This window comes from Oncorhynchus tshawytscha, linkage group LG22, assembly GCF_018296145.1.
Source record: "Oncorhynchus tshawytscha isolate Ot180627B linkage group LG22, Otsh_v2.0, whole genome shotgun sequence".
NCBI classification, from domain to species: Eukaryota; Metazoa; Chordata; class Actinopteri; order Salmoniformes; family Salmonidae; genus Oncorhynchus; species Oncorhynchus tshawytscha.
Window position 1 is genome coordinate 17437632 of NC_056450.1, and position 21558 is coordinate 17459189.

Consider the following 21558-nt stretch of genomic DNA (forward strand, 5'->3'; position numbering starts at 1 on the left):
ATCTCAGAATAACTTTTTGCACTACAAAATGATTTCTTATGAATGCATACAGTACTCACAAAATGTAATGCCAAATGGTCAATTCAGAAATGTGTCATACAATTTATAAGACATTGATTCTCAGATTCTGTACCCGAATTTGCATTATTTGCAATACCGATAGTGGAGGGAGGTGGCGCTGCAGTTATTATGCGGACCCTAACGAGGACGCGTCTCCTCTCGTCTTAAAGCAGTCGTTGTTTACTTAGACTTCCGGTAAAGGGAAAGGGGTTTTCAACGTTTGGTGTAAGCTAGGCTGATCGAAATGCCGAAGTAAGTGTTTTATCTTGTGTCTCTCAGTTGCATATTTAATCTATTTTGAAGGTATTTTACCTTAATGAACATTGGACATGTACATCTAATGAAAGTTAGTTAGCTAATTCAATCGGCTTCAGCCAGAGCTTCAACCCTATTGGCTGTGAAGGAAGTGTAGCATCATTCATAGCGTTCCTGTTTTGCTCCCTGATCTTACATTGATTTGGTTTTATTATGACAGCTGAAGTATATACTCTGGTTTTGCCTACACTGGTCAAGTTGATCTAGTGCTCAATGTCTGTTTATCCATCAGGTTTTATTGTGACTACTGTGACACTTACCTAACTCATGACTCGGTAAGTCTGCACAACATTGGTAGCAGAAGTGTTTACTGATTGCATGTGGTTGATTCTGTCTTGAAGCCGCATATGATGAGTTTCTTCTCTAGCCATACTGTATATTCAGATTGTTGCAAGGTCAACATTGTGTCCAGTGTACATTGATGACTGTAATGTGTTTGGTAGCCCTCTGTGAGGAAAACACACTGCAGTGGCCGCAAACACAAAGAAAATGTAAAAGACTATTACCAGAAATGGATGGAAGAACAAGCACAGAGCCTCATTGACAAAACAAGTGAGTAACACAAGAAAAATACATACTTTGACCTGTCTTTGTTACCTTGACGTGTTTCGGCCACGATAACCATCCTAGGTGAAAAGGGGCCGGAGGGCTAATATGTCAGGAGTTCTAACAAATTTTGTTTCTCTTAGCTGCTGCCTTCCAACAAGGGAAGATGCCCCCAACACCATTCCCAGGAGCCCCACCTCCAGGGGGTGCCATGATCCCTCCACCAAACCTCCGTAAGTGCACAAGTGCCATGTACATTTCTGTTTGTATGCGAAAAGCACATCCAAACTCGACCAAATTCCTCAGTTGGAGAGTAAATCTTACCACTCATTTACAAAAATGACATAATATACAAATATTTTGCTACTAATAAAGGTCTGAGTTACCTAGTAGTGGTTGTTGTTAATGATGTTTTACGAATAGATGGCCCACCACGTCCAGGGATGCTACCAACACCCCAGATGGGTGGTCCTCCAATGATGCCCATGATGGGTGGAATGGGACCACCCCCACCTGGAATGATGGGTGGTCCAGGTAGGATAACCTCAAACTGTTATTTCTGTAATGTACAGTGCATTCAGAAAGTAGTCAGACCCCTTGACCTTTTCCAACATTTTATGTTACAGCCTTATTCTAAAATGGATTAAATAAAACATTTTTCTCAGCAATCTACACACAATACCTCATAATGGCGAAGCTAAAATGGAAATATCACATTTCCATAAGTATTCAGACCCTTTACTCAGTACTTTGTTGAAGCAACTTCGGCAGCGATTACAGCCTCGAGTCTTATTGGGTATGACGCTACAAGCTTGGCACACCTGTATTTGGGGAGATTCTCCCATTCTTCTCTTCAGATCCTCTCAAGCTCTGCCAGGTTGGATGGCGAGCATCGCGGCACAGCCATTCTCAGGTCTCTTCAGAGACGTTACATCGGGTTTTTAGTCCTGGCTCTTGCTGGGCCACTCGAGGACATTGAGACTTGTCCCGAAGCCACTCCTGCGTTGTCTTGGCTGTCTGCTTAGGGTCGTTGTCTTGTTGGAAGGTGAACATTTGCCCCAGTCTGAGATCCTGAGCGCTCTGGAGCAGGTTTTCATCAAGGATCTCTCTGTATTTTGCTCCGTTCATCTTTGCCTCAAACCTGACTACTCTCCCAGTCCCTGCCTCTGATAAACATCCCCACAGCATGCTTCACCCTATGGTGAAGGAATGGCTTCCATCTGGCAACTTTACCATAAAGGCCTGATTGGTGGAGTGCTGCAGAGATGGTGGTCTTTCTTGAAGGTTCTCCCATCTCCACAGAGGAACTCTGGAGCTCTGTCAGAGTGACCATCGGTCACCTCACTGAACAAAGCCCGTCTCCCCCAATTGCTCAATTTGGTAGGGCGGCCAGCTCTAGGAGGAGTCTTGGTGGTTCCAAACTTCTTCCATTTAAGAATGATGGAGGCCACTGTGTTCTTGAGGACCTTCAATGCTGCAGAAATATTTTGGTACCCTTCCCCAGATCTGCGCAATCCTATCTCGGAGCTCTACGGACAATTCCTTTAACCTCATGGCTTGTTTTTTTTTCTCTGACGTGCTGTCAACTGTGGGACCTTCTATACAGTACCCGTCAAAAGTTAGGAGACACCTACTCATTCAAGGGTTTTTCTTTATTTTTACTATTTTCTACATTATAGAATAATAGTGAAGACATAAAACTTATGAAATAACACATGGAATCATGTAGTAACCAAAAAAGTGTTAATCATATCAAAATATATTTTACATTTGAGATTCTTCAAAGTAGCCACCCTTTGCCTTGATGACAGCTTCGCACATTCTTGGCATTCTCTCAACCAGCTTCACGAGGTAGTCACCTGGAATGCATTTCAATTAACAGGTGTGCCTTGTTAATTTGTGGAATTTCTTTCCTTAATACATTTGAGCCAATCAGTTGTTGTGACAAGGTAGGGGTGGTATACAGAAGATAGGGCTATTTGGTAAAAGACCAAGTCCATATTATGGAAAGAACAGCTGAAATAAGCAAAGAGAAATGACAGTCCATCATTACTTTAAGACATGAAGGTCAGTCAATGCAGAAAATGTCAAGAACTTTGAAAGTTTCTAAAAGTGCAGTCGCAAAAACCATCAAGCGCTATGAAGAAACTGCCTCTCATGACGACCGCCACAGGAAAGGAAGACCCAGAGTTAGCTCTGCTGTAGAGGATACTTTATTAGAGTTAACCAACCTCAAATTGCAGCCCAAATAAATGCTTCAGAGTTCAAGTAACAGACACATCTCAAAATCGACTGTTCAGAGGAGACTGTGTGAATCAGGCCTTCCTTCATGGTCAAATTGCTGCAAAGAAACCACTACTAAAGGACACCAATAAGAAGAGACTTGCTTGGGCCAAGAAACACAAGCAATGGACATTAGACCGGTGGAAATTTGTCCTTTTGGTCTGAGTCCAAATGTGAGATTTTTGGTCCCAACCGCCGTGTCTTTGTGAGACGCAGATTAGGTGAACGGATGATCTCCGCATGTGTGGTTCCCACTGTGAAGCATGGAGAAGGTGGTGTGATGGTGTTGGGGTGCTTTGCTAAATCACATTGCTGGTGATTTATTTAGAATTCAAGGCACACTTAACCAGCATGGCTACCACAGCATTCTGCAGCGAAATACCATCCCATCTGGTTTGCGCTTAGTGGGACGATCCGTTTGTTTTTCAACAGCCTGGGGCTAGGCTGTGTAAGGGCTATTTGACCAAGAAGAATGGTGATGGAGTGCTGCATCAGATGACCTGGCCTCCACAATCACAAGACCTCAACCCAATTGAGATAGTTTGGGATAAGTTGGACTGCAGAGTGAAGGAAAAGCAGCCAAGAAGTGCTCAGCATATGTGCGAACTCCTTCAAGAATGTTAGAATATAATTCCTAATGAAGCTGGTTGAGAGAATGCCAAGCGTGTGCAAAACTGCCATCAAGGCAAAGGATAGCTTCTTTGAAAAATCTAAAATAAATCAAAATATAACTTTTTGGGGGGGGTTCATGATTCCATATGTGTTATTTCATAGTTTTGATGTCTTTACTATTAATTCGACATTGTAGAAAATAGTAAGAATAAAGGAAAACCCTTGAATGAGGTGTCCAAACTTTTGACTGGTAGTGTAGACAGGTGTGTGCCTTTTCCAAATCATGTCCAATCAATTGAATTTACCACAGGTGAACTCCAAGTTGTAGAAAAATCTCAAGGATGATTAATGAAACAGGATGCACCTGAGCTCAATTTCGAGTCTCATAGCAAGGGGTCTGAATACTTATGTAAATAAGGTATTTGTTTTTTATTTTTAATACATTTGCAAACATTTCTAAAATCCTGTTTTCGCATTGTCATTATGGGGTATTGTGTGTAGAATGAGGGAAAACAATTATTTAATAAATTTTAGAATAAGGCTGTAACGTTACAACATTTGGGAAAAGGTCGAGGGGTCTGCATAATTTCTGAATGCACTGTACACACAGACTCAAACAAGTGACGAATGTGCTTCGGAGTTTGCTAGTATTGAGAGAACATACCATCTAAAACAAAATACTATCATCTGAAAACAGGAATGACTCAAACCATAACCTGTAAATGCTTTCTTTCCTTCATTCTCAGGTATGCGACCTCCAATGGGTGGCCGTATGCAGATGATGCCTGGACATCACATGATGCGACCTCCCGGTCATCCAATGATGATGAGGCCAATGATGGCACGGCCAGACCGATAAACTCTCCCCTCCTCCCTCAAACACACACTGTGGGTTTGTTCCACGTGATCACTAAATCTTAGGTTCTCACTTCTCCCCTAAAGTCATTTGATTAGGGAAATCTATGGTTGATTAAGTTGGTCTAAAGCATTTAATGAAGTCGCTGACAAGTGACACAGTCCCTTATATTTAGCCACTTGATCGTAGAAACATTGTTAATTTTACGTCAAACTACCAAGTAGATTTGAAGGTGAGTAAGAGATTCCGTGGAACTAACCTTTTGGCAAATCCCTCCCCACTCTACATCTGTCTCTAGGACTTAACTTTACATAATACTGTTTTGGTCATCTTGCCTTTGCTGTCCTCTCACCCATTTTCCCTGGATGGATTTCATTTTTATTATGCTACAGATTTTATAATGATCCCCTCTGCTTATTCCAATTTTCTCTGCCCATCCTTGTTAGTTTGGTGTCTTGGCACATGCTAAAGACAAAGCAGGAACATATGAGGAGGTTGTTGAATGTGTTTTTGTCATTCACATAGAGGTGTATTAAGGTCTGTTTTTAGTTGGCAGTACCATTCGGATGAAGCATTGTATCAACTGTTTTTTTAAACATTTTTAAAACAATTTTTATGAGCTGATGCTGTTGACTGTGCATTTATTTTATGACGGTCTATTAAACGAAAATGATAACTTATTTGTCTGGTCGATAAGGTTTTCCGTCTCTTTGAACAGTTATATTTTATATCTCTTGCTGTTCGTTATAAATTCAGCAGATGGCGCTAACGCAATATGTGTCAAAGCATGTCTTTGCTATGTCTTATGGGAAAAATACAATTACACAAATTACCCGTGGTGAATAAGGGTAGTTTTTCATTTCGCTGAAGATGAGAGGTGGAGTGGAATGTTTAGAGAATATGCCTATACGCTAGCTAGCTACAAATAAATAGTTTAGCTAGGTTATTCTCACCAACACCGCAATGGCAGGAATAATCAAAAAGCAAATATTGAAACATTTGTCCAGGTAAGAAAGATTGCTAGCTAGCTTGGCTTGGCTTGGCTAACGTTAGCTAGCCATCTGCTTTATGCTCGGATGGGCCAGCTAGGTGTAATACTAGGTAGGCATGTCAACCAAAAGATGTCCAGATAGGATATTCATGATTTGTTTCACAGCCCACTAGTTGTCTTTTGTGTTGGATAAATCCGCTGGCAATCTCCCAAGCTAGTAGTGCAACACCAAGCAAAGCTGATGCATAGTCTCGCGTGCGAACAGACGTTTTCGTGGAAGATTTAATTCATGTCAGTCACCTTACATAATGAATCAATACTGCCGACTGTAAATAAACGAATCCAGCATGATGTTACCATTTCTCAGGAGTGTGACTGTGTAATAGAGCATGAATGGACCTATTATATTTAACGTTACCTTCAAGTGTTCTGCTTGGACCTCATCACCGTCAGTCATGTAACAGACATGCAGACTTTTCAGGACCGGCCAGCAGTGAGTGTCTATGGACGGGACAGCAGTAATTTATAGGCACAGTATAAGCTCCTGAATGGGGCTTAAACAATTGTGTACAAAATATATATATATATATTTTTAAAGATTACCGAGTTCCGGACCTGTAGTTACAGCCATGAGTGGAGCCACTCCGTATTGAGAACAATGAAGCTCAGGTGGCTTCAGGACTATTCATAAATTCCTGTCCCTCGTTAGAGTCAGGTTATGAGAGCAATTGCTGACTGGGTGTAATTTCAAGTCAGCGATGAACGGCCATCAGCCCTTCCCTCAGTGTAATTTGTCCTCACAAGGATCTCATCATGAGATATAATTCAAATCAGTTGGTGTACCTGCCTGCTGGAGTGTAGTGCTGCTGCTGTGCTATTTTGAGAAGATGGTCCAATTTTGGGCTTTTGTTGACAGATGAGGATGTGAATTTTACATGTTTGTGTACTCCCATTATTTCTCTCTCTCGTACTCAAATAATAAGAAAATAGGTGTGTCTTGACCACCATTTGCCTCATGCAGTGCGACACATCTCCTTCGCATAGAGTTAATCAGGCTGTTGATTTTGGGCTGTGGAATGTTATCCCACTCTTCAATGGCTGTGTGAAGTTGCTGGATATTGGATGGAACTGGAATACACTGTCGTACACGTTGATCCTGAGCATCTCAAACATGCTCAATGAGGGACATGTCTAGTGAGTATGCAGGCCATGGAAGAACTGGGACATTTTCAGCTTCCAGGAATTATGTAGGGATCCTTGACATGGGGTCGTGCATTATCATGCTGAAACATGAAGTGATAGTGGCGGATGAATGACACGACAATGATCACGGCATCTCCGCATTCAAATTGCCGTCGATAAAATGCAATTGTGTTCGTTGTCCATAGCTTATGCCTGCCCATACCATACCCCACTGCGCTGCTCTACCTTCTTAAAAGCATTATCAACAAGGCAGGTCCTACAGGCTCTAGTTTTGTCACACCATCCAGGGAAAATGCAGCAGCTACTCTTTCTGGGGTCTGGCAAAATTAAGGCAGTTATACAATTTAAAAAACACTACAATACATTCATAACAGATTTCACAACACACTAAGTGAAGTGTGTATCCTCAGGCCCCTATTCCACTACACATCAACAGCACAAAATCCATGTGTATGTGTGTGTATAGTGCGTATGTTATCGTGTGGGTATGCATGTGTCTGTGCCTATGTTTGTGTTGGTGGTGTATTTTTATCTGTTTTGTAATATCTGATTCTACTGCTTGCATCCGTTACCTGATGTGGAATAGAGTTCCATGTACAGTCGTGGCCAAAAGTTTTGAGAATGACACAAATATTCATTTTCACAGTCTGCTGCCTCAGTTTGTATGATGGCAATTTGCATATACTCCAGAATGTTATGTAGAGTGATCAGATGAATTGCAATTAATTGCAAAGTCCCTCTTTGCAATGCCAATGAACTGAATCCCCCAAAAACATTTCCACTGCATTTTAGCCCTGCCACAAAAGGACCAGCTGACATCATGTCCGTGATTCTCTCATTAACACAGGTGTGAATGTTGACGATGATAAGGCTGGAGATCACTCTGTCATGCTGATTGAGTTCGAATAACAAATCAAATTTAATTATATAGCCCTTCTTATATCAACTGATGCCACAAATTGCTGTACAGAAACCCAGCCTAAAACCCCAAACAGCAAGCAATGCAGGTGTAGAAGTACAGACTGAAGGCTTCAAAAGGAGGGTGGTGCTTGGAATCATTGTTCTTCCTCTGTCAACCATGGTTACCTGCAAGGAAACACGTGCCGTCATCATTGCTTTGCACAAAAGGGCATCGCAGGCAAGGCTATTGCTGCCAGTAAGATGGCACTAAATCAACCATATTATCGGATCATCAAGAACCTCAAGGAGAGCGGTTAAATTGTTGTGAAGAAAGCTTCAGGGCGCCCAAGAAAGTCCAGCAAGCGCCAGGACCGTCTCCTAAATTTGATTCAACTGCGGGATCTGGGCACCACCAGTACAAAGCTTGCTCAGCAATGGCAGCAGGCAGGTGTGAGTGCTAGAGGTTAACAGATTTATGATTTTTCAATGCCGATACCGATTATTGGAGGACCCCCCAAAAAAGCAGATTCCGATTAATTAAAATATATATTTTATTTGTAATAATGACAATTACAACAATACTGAAGGAACACTTATTTCAACTTAATATAATACATCAATAAAATCAATTTAGCCTCAAATAAATAATTAAACGTTCAATTTGGTTTAAATAATGCAAAAACAAAGTGTTGGAGAAGAAATTAAAAGTGCAATATGTGCCATGTAAAAAAACTAACGTTTAAGTTCCTTGCTCAGAAGATGAGAACATATGAAAGCTGGTGGTTCCTTTTTAACATGAGTCTTCAATATTCCCAGGTAAGACGTTTTAGGTTGTAGTTATTATAAGAATTATAGGACTATTTCTCTCTACCATTTTGTATTTCATATACCTTTGACTATTGGATGTTCTTATAGGCACTTTAGTATTGCCAGTGTAACAGTATAGCTTCCTTTCCTCTCCTTTCCCCTACCTGGGCTCGAACCAGGAACACATCGACAATAGCCACCCTCGAAGCATCGTTACCCATCACTCCACAAAAGTCACGTCCCTTGCAGGGCAAGGGGAACAACTACTTCAAGGTCTCAGAGCGAGTGACGTCACCGATTGAAACGCTATCAGCACGCTCCCCGCTAATTAGCTAGCCATTTCACATCAGTTACACCAGCCTAATCTTGGGAGTTGATAGCCTTGAAGTCATAAACATCTCAATGCTTGAAGCACAGCGAAGAGCTGCTGGCAAATGCATGAAAGTGCTGTTTGAATGAATGCTTGCGAGCCTGCTGCTGTCTACCACCGCTCAGTCAGACTGCTCTATCAAATAATAGACTTAATTATAACATATACTAACACACAGAAATACGAGCCTTAGTTTCTGGATTTGACCATATTAATGACCTATCATTTTGAAAACAAAACATTTATTCTTTCAATGAAATACGGAACCGTTCTGTATTTTTATCTAACGGGTGGCATCCATAAGTCTAAATATTCCTGTTACATTGCACCACCTTCAATGTTATGTCATAATTACGTAACAATCTGGCAAATTAGTTTGCAACGAGCCAGGCGGCCCAAACTGTTGCATATACCCTGACTTTGCGTGCAATGAACGCAAGAGAAGTGACACAATTTCCCTAGTTTAATATTGCCTGCTAACCTGGATTTCTTTTAACTAAATATGCAGGTTTAAAAAAGATATACTTGTGTATTGATTTTAAGAAAGGCGTTGATGTTTATGGTTAGTTACACATTGGTGCAATGACAGTGCTTTTTTCACGAATGCGCTTGTTAAATAACCATTTGGCTAAGTAGGCTATGATTCAATGATAAATTAACAGGCACCACATCGATTATATGCAACGCAGGACAAGCTAGATAAACTAGTAATATCATCAACCATGTGTAGTTAACTAGTGATTATGTTAAGATTGATTGTTTTTTTATAAGATACGTTAAATAGCACCTTACCTTGGCTCCTTGCTGCACTCGCATAACAGGTAGTCAGCCTGCCATGCAGTCTCCTCGTGGAGTGCAATGTAATCGGATTACCGATTGTTATGATAACTTGAAATCGGCCCTAATTAATCGGCCATTCCGATTAAATCGGTCGACCTCTATGAGTGTGAGTGCATCTGCACGCACAGTGAGGCAAAGACTTTGAGGATGGCCTGGTGTCAAGAAGGGCAGCAAAGAAGCCACTTCTCTCCAGGAAAACATCAAGGACAGACTGATATTCTGCAAAAGGTACAGGGATTGGACTGCTGAGAACTGGGGTAAAGTCATTTTCTCTGATGAATCCCCTTTCCGATTGTTTGGGGCATCCGTAAAAAGCTTGTCTAGAGAAGACTTTGGGACTGTGAAGAGACCTCTGGCATGTCTTGTGGGATATATGAGTGTCTGAGATTTGTGGTAGTTGTTTAAACGGAAAGCTCGGTGCTTTCAACATGTCAATACCACTCACAAATACAAGTAGTGGTGAAGTCGATCTCTCCTCCACTTTGAGCCAGGATAGATTGACATTAAAGTTTGCTCTCTGTGTACATCCAAGGGCCAGCCATGCAGCCCTGTACTGAGCCAATTGCAGTTTTACTAAGTCCCTCCTTGTAGTACCTGACCACATGTCTGAACAGTTGTCCAGGTACGACAAAACTAGAGCCTGTAGGACCTGCCTTGTTGATTGTGTAGTTAAGAAGGTAGAGTAGCGCTTTATTATGGACCAACTTCTCCCCATTTTAGCATTGTATTGTCCCTAATACAATGATTTTAGATTTTTAAATATTTAGGACTAACTTATTCCTTGCAACCCATTCTGAAATTGAGGCTCTTTGTTAAGTGGCATTACTCAATGCCAGTGGCATGTCGTTAATAAAGTTTGAAAAAAGTAAGGGGCCTAGACAGCTGCCCTGGGGAATTCCTGATTCTACCTGGATTATGTTGCAGAGGCTTCCATTAAAGAACACCCTCTGTGTTCTGTTAAACAGGTAACTCTTTATCCACAATAAATCAGGGGATGTAGAGCCATAACACATGAGTTTTTCCAGCAGTAGACTCAGATTGATAATGTCAAAAGCAGCACTAAAGTCTAACAAAACAGCCCTCACATTCTTTTTATCATCAATTTCTCTCAGCCAATCATCAGTAATTTGTATAAGTGCTGTGCTTGTTGAATGTCCTTCCCTATAATCGTCTTCAAAGTATTTTGTTAATTTGTTTACTGTAAAATATCATTGTATCTGGTGAAAGACAAATTTTCCCAGAATTTTACTAAGGGTTGGTAACAGACTGATTGGTCTGATTTTTGAGCCAGTAAATGGGGCTTTACTATTCTTAGGTAGTGGAATTACTTTTGCTTCCCTCCAGGCATGAGGGCACACACTTTCTAGTAGGCTTAAATTGAAGACATGGCAAATAGGAGTGGTAATATCGTCCGCTATTATCCTCAGTAATTTTCCATCAAAGTTGTCAAGTACCCGGTAGTTTGTCATTGTTGATAGACAACAATAATTTTTCCACCTCTTCCACATTCACTTTACGTAATTCAAAATTAAAATTTTTGTCTTTCATAATTTGGTCAGATATACTTGGATGTGTAGTGTCAGCATTTGTTGCTGGTATGTCATGCTTAAGTTTGCTAGTCTTGCCAATGAAAAAATCATTAAAGTACTTGGCTATATCAGTCGGTTGGAGGCGGCTTATGGTAGAGAAATTAACATTCAGTTCTGTGGTAACAGCTACGGTGGAGATTGCTGCAGTTAGCATGCCAATTGCATGCTCCCTCAAAGCTTGCATGCTCACTAACAGGGATGTAAACAGATGTGTGCACAAAATGTGAGAGAAATAAGCTTTTTGTGCATATGAAACATTTCTTGGATCTTTTATTTCAGCTCATGAAACATGGGACCAACACTTTACATGTTGAGTTTATATATTTGTTCTGTACATGTTTAGGAGGGGGTTATAGCGTAGCCTAACCAATTCTAAATGGCACTAGCAGTTCACAAAGTAGCTTAAGCTGATTTGTTTCAAAACTGCAGCTCGTTGTTGGAACACATTTTCTTACTTCAGTCAACCAGTCCGTTTTGAATTTGCAAAAAAAAAAAAATCACAAGGAATGTAGCTCGTGTATCCCATCAGTTAGATACGTTTTTATATGCATTTATTTCTGTAGTCCTAACGGGAGCTTGTGTGCACTCAGCACGCGTGTGGAGAGAGCGTTCAGAACGCAATTGAGTGAATGAGACACTGAGGGGAAAGGGAATTTAGGGAGAAGAACAGTGTGATGCTTGGAATAGATTAGAGATGGTTACTCATACTGTCGTGGTTGTGTGTATCAGACAATAGCCATAGGGAAGGCTGCATCCCACTTATTGAAGCCACTACGTAGGCTTACAAAGTCATCTGTCTTTAAATGTAGCCTACAGTTGCACACCTTAGAGTTACGTAGAAGCGTCAAGCTTTTGTTTGCAACAATACCGGTTTAGGTCTAACTCTGACAGTTCTCTCTCTTCTTGCATTTCTGGCAATTACTCTCACTCTGTCAGTAAGGGCAAGGTTTTTGTGGTGAAATTTGTTGAGATCTCACTCTGCTCCGCTGTATGGGGCAAGGGCTAAGAGGCATTGGCCTAACTCCAGTATGTCAGTTTGACACATGTTTTGCTTTGCTCTGTTGCTCCAATTGTGGTGACTGTTAAATAAATCATATTGTTCACTAGATAGGAGGTAAAAGAGCAAATTCACAATGGCATTGAGAGCATACTGTAGCCTCTCAATTGCATTCTGACAAATGGTTAATATCCTAACCTTTTTTCCCTGTTTTGGGACAAAATTAGAATTATGGCTGATTTTGTCTTTGGTAATTAGCCTGAAGAGCTCCGGGTCTTCTATCCAACTGACGCTTCTCCCTCCCTGTACTATGACATTCGGCTATCATTATCAACACTGACTATCAGCTGTGGAAAACCATTGCCTAAGTCAAAACCTGCAACCCTACATTTTGTTTTGTTTTTCAAGCTTCTTTGAGATTTTCTTTGTAATAAAAAGTGGGAAATAAAATACATCTGTTATTATCGGTAATTGTATTCAGCCTTTGGTTTGGCTTAGGGCTTTATTTCGCCAGAGACACAATGTTGCTTTGGATTGTAGCTTCTTCGAGACTGCGAGTGCATTAGTATGACACATGGCCTGCATTAGGTATGACTGTTTCATTCCCCCTCCTTGCATAAACTATAATAAGGACTTGTCAGAAAACATAACTCTCTTGGAGTGTTAGCACACAAGAGAAACTGTGCTAGAATAGAATAGCTAGCCTTGCCGTTTCAGTGCTGCAAGTGTTTGGAAGATGCAGACATCATGTTTGAGTTTGTCCTCTAGGTCAGTTCCATGTTACCCACTCAGCAACTCCCTGGCCCTGCTGAACTGCCCAACCCAGTCAGCTGTCTTGTGGCACTGTTTTGTTGGCCAAACCGAGTGGTCAACATCAGTGCTCAATTCTGTTATTTCCAATTTCCACCCATTCCTTAACTCTCACTCAATCATGGTCTTTCTCTGGGAAGAATGACAACAGAATCAAAATCACCAGGCTCTACCAAGTGCTGGATACATCACCGTTAGTGACAGGCTCTGTTACTGATATGACCGGGATTCCTGTTTTGGCTGTGCATATCATATAAAACAGGAAGATAACATCTTGGCCTAAAATTGACCAAATCTAGGCCCTATGTGGCAAAAGATCGGTAGAAAGGGATATGACAAGTGTTAAACCTTGGCTATATCAAAATGTTGCTTTTTTGACCACACAACATTCCTCAGCAATATTCCTTGTCTTCAACCCCATTGGACATGAGACTATTGAAAACATTGACTAGCACTGTACTGAAAACAGCTCAACAGCATCCTTTCCAGCTCCTCATGAGTTGCTCTGGAGTATTTCGATTTTGAGAAGAGGGAGATTTTACATGGGGCCTGTGAGCAACAAGCATCAAGTGAAACACTTGAGTTGTGTTCAAAGCTCAACCCTCTTAACCCCCTTAACCTTTGTGTGGACTTCATGGTGGACTCCCACACACTGTAGTACTAAACAGGAGCTGCTCTCCCACAGCAAGCGTTAATGGGGTGCTCAGCAGTGTGTGGCTGGTTGGCTTCCCTCTGTTTGAGAGAATGCCCTGAAGTCGACGTCTGTTATGAAGGGATTTGAGAGACTAGTTAAGGAAAATATCTCCTCCATCTTACCTGACGCCTTAGATCCACAACAATTTGCATACCACCCCAACAGATTAATGGATGACGCAATAGCCATTGCACTGCACATTGCCCTAACCCACCTGGACATACCTAACTAAGAATGCTGTTCATCGACTACAGCTCAGCCTTCAACACCATAGTGCCCCGCCAAGCTCATCACTAAGCTCAGGGTCCTGGGTCTGAACCCCTCCATGTGAAACTAGGTCCTGGACTTCCTGACGGGCTGACCCCAGGTGGTGAAGGTAGGCAACACCTCTGCCACGCTGATCCTCAACACGGTAGCCCCACAGGGGTGCATGCTCAGCCCCCTCCTGTACTTCCTGTTCACCCATGACGGCGTAGCCATGCACATCTCCAACTCAATCATCAACTTTGCTGACGACATTGTTGGCCTGATTACCAACACCGATGAGACGGCTTACAGGGAGGAGGTGAGAACCCTGGCAGAGTGGTGCCAGGAAAATAACCTCTCCTTCAATGTCAACAAAAGGAAGGAACTGATTGTGGACTACAGGAGACATCAGAGAGAGCACGCCCCAATCCACATCGACGGGCCGCAGTGGAGAGGGTTAAAAGCTTCAAGTTCCTTTGCGTGGACTTCACTAAGGACCTGAAATTATCCCATCACACCTACAGTGTGGTGAAGAAGGCACAACAGCGCCTCTTCAACCTCAGGAGGCTGAAGAAATTTAACTTGGCCCCTAAGACCCTCACAAACTTCTACAAATCCACCATTGAGAGCATTCTGTCCGGAGTATCATCGCCTGTTATGGCATTTGCATTGTCCTCAACCGCAGAGCTCCCCAGAGAGTGGTGCGGTCAGCTGCTAAACTGTGTACGCAGCAATTCAAATTTGAGTTACCATAGGATCTCTGCAGGCTATGAGCACATCTGTGAGTGATCACTGTCCATGATGTGCCTTGATCCTGGTTGATGGACAAGGGAAGCTCACTTTGCTATGATGACAGCTCACTTTGGAACTAAAACCTGGTTTTACGCAGCATATTTCATACTGACTGGTAGATGGCTTGAAACCTTTTAAATAAATAAAAAAATCAAAGACAAATATCACTTTTCCAGGATACATTTTGTTCTCCCTTTCATTCATAGCCAGGCCATATCTGTTGAATAAGCCCTTGAATTGTTGTACCTCAAAACAATGCTAATCCCCAAAACATTGCTGTGGCCTAGTTTTAATGAATACCCTGATGGTTTGTTTGTATGGTGTTCGACTACAGCCTATTTATTCTTTTCACCGAAATACATTAAAATGCACGGCATTGTTAAAAGGGTTGGATCCCCAGCTAGAATGTGTTGGAGGCTGTGTTTTGAATACCTTTTCCCCCCTCTTCTCATTATTGATCTGGGTTAGTGTACATCAAAGCTACTGAGAGTGCAGGCTTTTGTCCAGCCCTGCTATAAAGGATGGAACAAAATCATGCATACCCAGTAGCTCTAATATAATAATATAATTTATTCAACTTTTAAAGTGCTATTCATTAGATAAAGAAATCTCAAAGCGCTGTAAAGCAACAACAAAAAGCAAGATATTTAAAAACAAGATCATTAATCATCATGTGTAGCTCAAGAGACTGAAGTTTGAGAAAGTTCATGGCTTGATTGAGGTCAGCGGAGGGAGGAGGTGGTCAAAGGGGAGACGTGTAGGGTAACAGTCTATTTTCAGACATGGACATTTCATTATGGGTTGCTAAAGTGGTCTTGTGGAATGAAAGTAGGCCTTTAACCTAATAAAAACAGTTCTGTAAGAATGGGGTTTGTGCAGTAGGCCTAATGCATTATCACAGTTTATTGACTATATGCCTGGCGTGCCAATATTGTTCTTCTCGGACCATGTTTATTATATTTCAAAACTCAAGCTTTGATTACAAAATATATCAGTTGGTGTAGCACTTGCGAGGCACAGATGAGCATAAATTGCAATAATTTGCTTTTTTATTTTACTGGACTGCTGGTACCTGCATCTGATGGTCATGGTGCTTTCAAGACAACTGGGAAAACAAGGTCAAATCATGACGTCAGTGATCTTCAGATCGGCATGTCGGAGCTCTAGAAAGATGCCAGAGTTTCCGACTTGGAATTCCGAGTTGGATGACCATTAAAAAAGATTTTTCCCTAGTATTTTCAGAGTTCCCCAGTTGTTTTGAACACACTGAAGTCAGAGATTTCCGAGTTCCCAGTGGTTTTGAACACAACATTAGTCTCAGCGGAGGGAGGGAGAGAGCCGCAGAGGATCCGCCTCTCATGGTCCCTGTTCTGTCCTTCCTTACCTCCGGTGAGACTGACCAGAGAGAGGGGACACCGTCTTCCACCTGATGGCAAAACTCAAGTCGCACCGCATCTGCCTCATGCATAAATTCCTGTTGTTCCTATGACCAGAGAAAGTGAAATATTCCTCGAAGTTAAAATAAACATAATAATAAAAACACATGGCTATCGATACACTTAGCTACTCATTCATTGTAGCTCCAGCGCGAGTGGAAATAGGGATTTTATAATAGTGTTGAATTTAAACACTGATAGTGCTGAATAAAACAATTCAACATGAGCGCACTCATAAAAACAGCATCTCTTTGCTGTATTCTTTGGCACTCTCTCTGTGGTCATGGTTTTAAAAGTTATTAAATCTTACGTAGGCTAGTATTAAACTGCTGTGGCTGGGGTCGTGGAAGCTTCGTAGGTGATTTGGACTATCTGATTGGCCAGCGCAGTAGGCGCACTCGATTTAGCCAATTATCTCCCGGTTCACGGAGTTTGTTTTTTTAACAAATGAAATGGTTTAAAATGGGAACACTTTGCTTACCCACTGCGCAGGGCTTCTGAATCAAGTGCACCTACCGCCAACAGCGCAACCCCTGCCACAAAAAAGGAGCACAAGCCTTTATCACAGCTGTTACCGTTGGCTTTTCTACAGAAATGTTTGGTGATCGACTAGGAATGCCTTAAAGATCGACCAGTCGATTGTGATCGAACGGTTGGTGACCACTTCTTCTAGAGTCAATGACACACCAGTATTGTGACTGGGATATAGATTAGGAGGAATGGTTGAGGTGGTGGAGTGGTTCACCTGTTCACCTTAGCTTAGCAATCGTTAACGTAGGCTGACAGAGAATATATCACTGTTATTTACAGGGCATTTCCATCTTAAAAGGACCCATGAGCATCAATATGTAAAGTTCATAGGAGCATGTTAATATGGGTGTCAAATTTAAGCTAAGAGCCTATACTTTTGAGAAATGTAAGGCATATACACATTTTCTACCATTTCCCATCTTAAAAATGTGGAATAAGCAAAGGCAGATGGAAATGGGGTCTTAGACAACATCTGCTGAAAAAGCTCAAACATTGCCTTGTGATGGAGAAAAACATCGATAGTGACATATTGCAATATTATTTTGGGATGATATATCGATATTTGATTGGTTTGTAGCTAGCGCTAGTTGGCTGTACCTGTGCCAAAACTCATCCTATACCTTGTTCTCCATCTAATGTTTAAACTGACCCAACATTTTCAGTACTTTTATTTATCTGAATGATCAAAACTTGTTTTCTAATGTTCTCTTGTCTCTCTGCAGCAGACAGCAATATGTTTGGAACATCAAATCGCAATAAAAATGCAGTATCGAATCGCAATACATACAGAATTGTGAGAATCGCATTGCATATTGTATCGGCACCTTAGTATCATGATAATATTGTATTGTGAGGTCCCTGGGGGCGTTCTTCTCGTATCACAAAATTGAGATCCGTACCGAATAGGATTCATTAAATTCTTACCCGTAACCTGTCTCCAACAAAATCCGGGCATTACATTTAAAAAAAAAAAATATTCAATTTGAATCCGAGGTGATCCAGATCCGATTAGGGTGACCACAAGTTCCGGATTGTGCAGGACAGTCCTGCATTTTGGCTCTGCGTCCCGCAACCAAACAATCATGTCCCGCATTCTATCAACAAATTCAGACACCACTCTATGAGATTAAATGGTTCATTTGTCCCGAATTTCAGTCATACATTCCGACCTGCCCCTTGCAGTCACGTTGTGTTTATGAAAATAAGACAAAAAGTAATGTCATTGGCCTATCGCCAACCAATCATATTTCTCAAACCGTTTCGGGCTTCATTTCAGCCAAACTTGGAGAGGACAGTTAGGCCTAATTACTTACAAAAATGAGATTTCCTTTATATGAACTTTAACTCAGTAAATCTTAGAAATGGTTGCATTTTATATTTTGGTTCAGTATCGATAACAGTAGACTGAAAGATATGTAATTTCATCAAACTTTTGAGGCTCACGATGCTCATTAAGATGCTCATTCAACAAATGTTCTGCTACTTCACTAAATTAAATCCCGCTTTTAGAGTCTCCCTTCCTAACTGTTTTACATTGACTGAGACCAATCAGAAATTTCCCTGGCCAAATATTTGCAGATTTTGTGGTCTCCCATTTCTGCATCACCAAATTTTGCGCAGGCAAAAGAGTAAGCTAGGTGTGCTTCAATTGCTAATTCTTTGCGCGGACTGCAGGATCCTCGCTCCGCCACTTCTCACAATGGTGCTTGTTTAGTAAAGTTTAGATCAAAGCTGAATCAATGTCTTGTAAGATCACATAATGCTTCATTAGTATTTGACATAACATATCCAAATGTATGATAGGGCTGACGACCCAATTTAGTCGACTGATCAATTGTTTGGTTGATAGGCTGTTGGTTGACCAAGATTTTTTAGTCGAGCAATATAAAAAATATATATCATGGTGTACAAGTAAGCTGTCTGATTAGCTCCTGTCTGAGTGGACTAATCCATTGTGAGACCCTGGCGGATGGCACAGTCCATCACTCTAAGACATGTGCTGCTAAAATTCTATATGGTTATATTACGTAAGAACAATGGTGCAACACTAATAAAAATAATATTTTATAACAAATGCGCATTCTCCTGTGTTGGATAGTGGTCACTGTCCGCGGTTCTGAAACACCTCAGTGCGCTATTGAATTGGCGCCTTTTCCTAGACAACGTTGCTTTGCGTATAGAAGTTAACCAGCATATTGGTGTTGAGAACAATGAGGCAGCTGCAGAATGAGGAGACGAGAAAAACAGCCCTTTTCTTATTGTCTAATAAAAGTGAGCAGAGAGGAAACCTCAAGTTAATTAGGTCTATAATCAAAAGCCTAACTGTTAAATGTGCCTGGCTTTATGACATTTTGAGTGTTTTAATAGCCTACTGATTCCTTGAGCAGTAAGCCTCACCCAACTACAGTGACTTCCAAAAGTATTCACCCCCTTGGCATTTGTCCTATTTCGTTGCATTACAACCTGTAATTTAAATGGATTTTCATTTCGATTTCATTTAACTTTTTCGGGATAGGGGGCAGTATTCGGAAGTTAGGATGACTGAGGTGCCCAAAGTAAACTGCCTGTTACTCAGGCCCAGAAGCTAGGATATGCATATAATTGGTAGATTTATATAGAAAACACTAAAGTTTCCAAAACTGTTAAAATAATGTCTGAGTATAACAGAACTGATATGGTACGCGAAAACCTGAGGAAAATCCATCCAGGAAGTGGGATATTTTTGATGTGGGTACTTTTATATTGAATGCCTATACAGTATGTAATGGGTTAGGACCCCGATTGCAGTTCCTATGGCTTCCACTAGATGTCAACTGTCTTTAGACATTGTTTCAGGCTTGTTTTCTGAAAAATGTTTTGTAAGTGGACTGTAGAATGAAGCAGAGCTGGTTTGCGCACGTGACCGATTGCGCGCTCTTCGTTGTTTTTCCTTTCTATTGAATACGTTATTGTCCAGTTGAAATATTATAGATTATTTAGACAATAGACAACCTGAAGATTAATTATAAACATCGTTTGACATGTTTCGACAAACTTTGCTGGTACTATTAGGATGTATTCGTCTGCACGTTGTGACTGCCTTTGAGCCATGGATTACTGAACAAAACGTGCCAACAAAATAAAGAGGGACTTTATCAAACTAAACAAACATTTATTGTGTAACAGGGACTCTTGCGACTGCAACCAGATGAAGATCAAAGGTAAGTGATTCATTTTATCGCTATTTCTGACTTTCGTGACTCCTCTACTTGGCTTGAAAATGTTTGTATGCTTTTGTAAGCAGGGCGCTGTCCTCAGATAATCGCATGGTATGCTTTCGACGTAAAGCCTTTTTGCAATCTGACACAGTGGCTGGATTAACAAGAAGTTCATCTTTAAGCCGATGTATAACACTTGTATCTTTTATGAATGTTTATAATGAGTATTTCTGTATTTTGAATTTGGCACGCTGCAATTTCACCGGATGTTGTCGTGGTGGGTCGCTAGCGGAACGCTTATCCCTATAACAAAATAGTCCAAACTGGTGAAGTGAAATGAGAAAAAAAAATATTCTAAAAAATAAAACACGGAAAAGTGGTGTGTGCATATGCATTCACCCCCTTTGCTATGAAGCCCCTAAATAAGATCTGGTGCAACCAATTACCTTCAAAGTCACATAATTAATTAAATAGATTGCACACAGGTGGACTTTAAGTGTCACATCATCTGCCACATGATCTCAGTATATATTCTGTTCTGAAAGGCCCCAGAGTCTGCAACACCACTAAGCAAGGGGCACCACCAAGCAAGCGGCACCATGAAGACCAAGGAACTCTCCAAACAGGTCAGGGACAAAGTTGTGGAGAAGTACAGATCAGGGTTGGGTTATAAAAAAATATCAGAAACTTTGAACATCCCACAGAGCACCATTACATCCATTATTGAAAAATGGAAAGAATATGGCACCACAACAAACCTGCCAAGAGAGGGCCGCCGCCCACCAAAACGTACGGACCAGGCAAGGAGGGCATTAATCAGAGAGGCAACAAAGAGCCCAAAGATAACCCTGAAGGAGCTGCAAAGCTCCACAGCAGAGATTGGAGTATCTGTCCATAGCTCACAAGCTACAGACAACAGACAACATGGAAAGCGGCAATACACAGCTAGGGAATATGATCACAAATCTGATTGACCTTTAGCCATGTATTCATACATCTTGTGAAAGTGTGATAGGTGGTGCAGTTATGTGTGTCTGATGGCAGTGTATTCCAGACATGGGAAGCTCTCACAGAGAAAGCGAAAGGTGCTTATCCTTAAGGTAACTATACAGTCACCTCTCATGGCAGACCTTGTGGATCTGCCGCCATATGTTTGGGTCTTCTGTTTAACAAAAATACTGAGTGGGGGGGGCAGGCCATTTAGGATCTTGAATACAAGACATGCGTCAGTGTATTGCACAAGATTTTTCCAACTCAGGAGCTCATGCTTTCTGAGGATGTAACAGTGATGATGGCTATTGGGCTTCCTATCAAGCACTTTGAGTCAAACAATTTCGTATAAATCGGAAATTAGCTAGGTTGAATTTGGTTATCTGAATGACCTTTTTCACATGCTTTTTAAAAGAGAGGTTGGAATCAAGTATGATGCCAAGGTACTTAAAATCAGATACCACCTGGAGCTTCTCCCCTGACACAGACATCT

At 41.3% G+C, this 21558-nt stretch overlaps 2 protein-coding genes across 2 annotated transcripts in view; both read left to right on the forward strand.

Annotated features, from left to right (window-relative positions):
• Nucleotides 1-188: 188 nt before the first annotated feature.
• Nucleotides 189-5352, forward strand: LOC112221970 (U1 small nuclear ribonucleoprotein C). Its single transcript, XM_024384456.2, has 6 exons — nucleotides 189-312; nucleotides 608-650; nucleotides 819-927; nucleotides 1065-1154; nucleotides 1345-1455; nucleotides 4563-5352. Exons 1-6 carry the CDS (start codon nucleotides 305-307, stop codon nucleotides 4673-4675), a joined length of 474 nt encoding a protein of 157 aa, XP_024240224.1. The 5' UTR covers nucleotides 189-304; the 3' UTR covers nucleotides 4676-5352.
• An 87-nt stretch (nucleotides 5353-5439) lies between these two features.
• The window catches only part of LOC112221961 (UHRF1-binding protein 1), a 50537-nt gene continuing 34418 nt past the window's right edge, over nucleotides 5440-21558 (forward strand). The window contains exon 1 of the mRNA XM_024384437.2: nucleotides 5440-5679. Coding sequence (XP_024240205.1) covers nucleotides 5636-5679 — 44 coding nt within the window. The 5' untranslated portion in view covers nucleotides 5440-5635. The remainder of the gene's footprint in view (nucleotides 5680-21558) is intronic.

Coding starts and splice junctions, on each gene's coding strand:
- LOC112221970 (XM_024384456.2), top strand. Junction 651..818: donor CTTACCTAACTCATGACTCG/GTAAGTCTGCAC, acceptor TGTGTTTGGTAG/CCCTCTGTGAGGAAAACACA. Junction 1,155..1,344: donor GATCCCTCCACCAAACCTCC/GTAAGTGCACAA, acceptor TTTTACGAATAG/ATGGCCCACCACGTCCAGGG.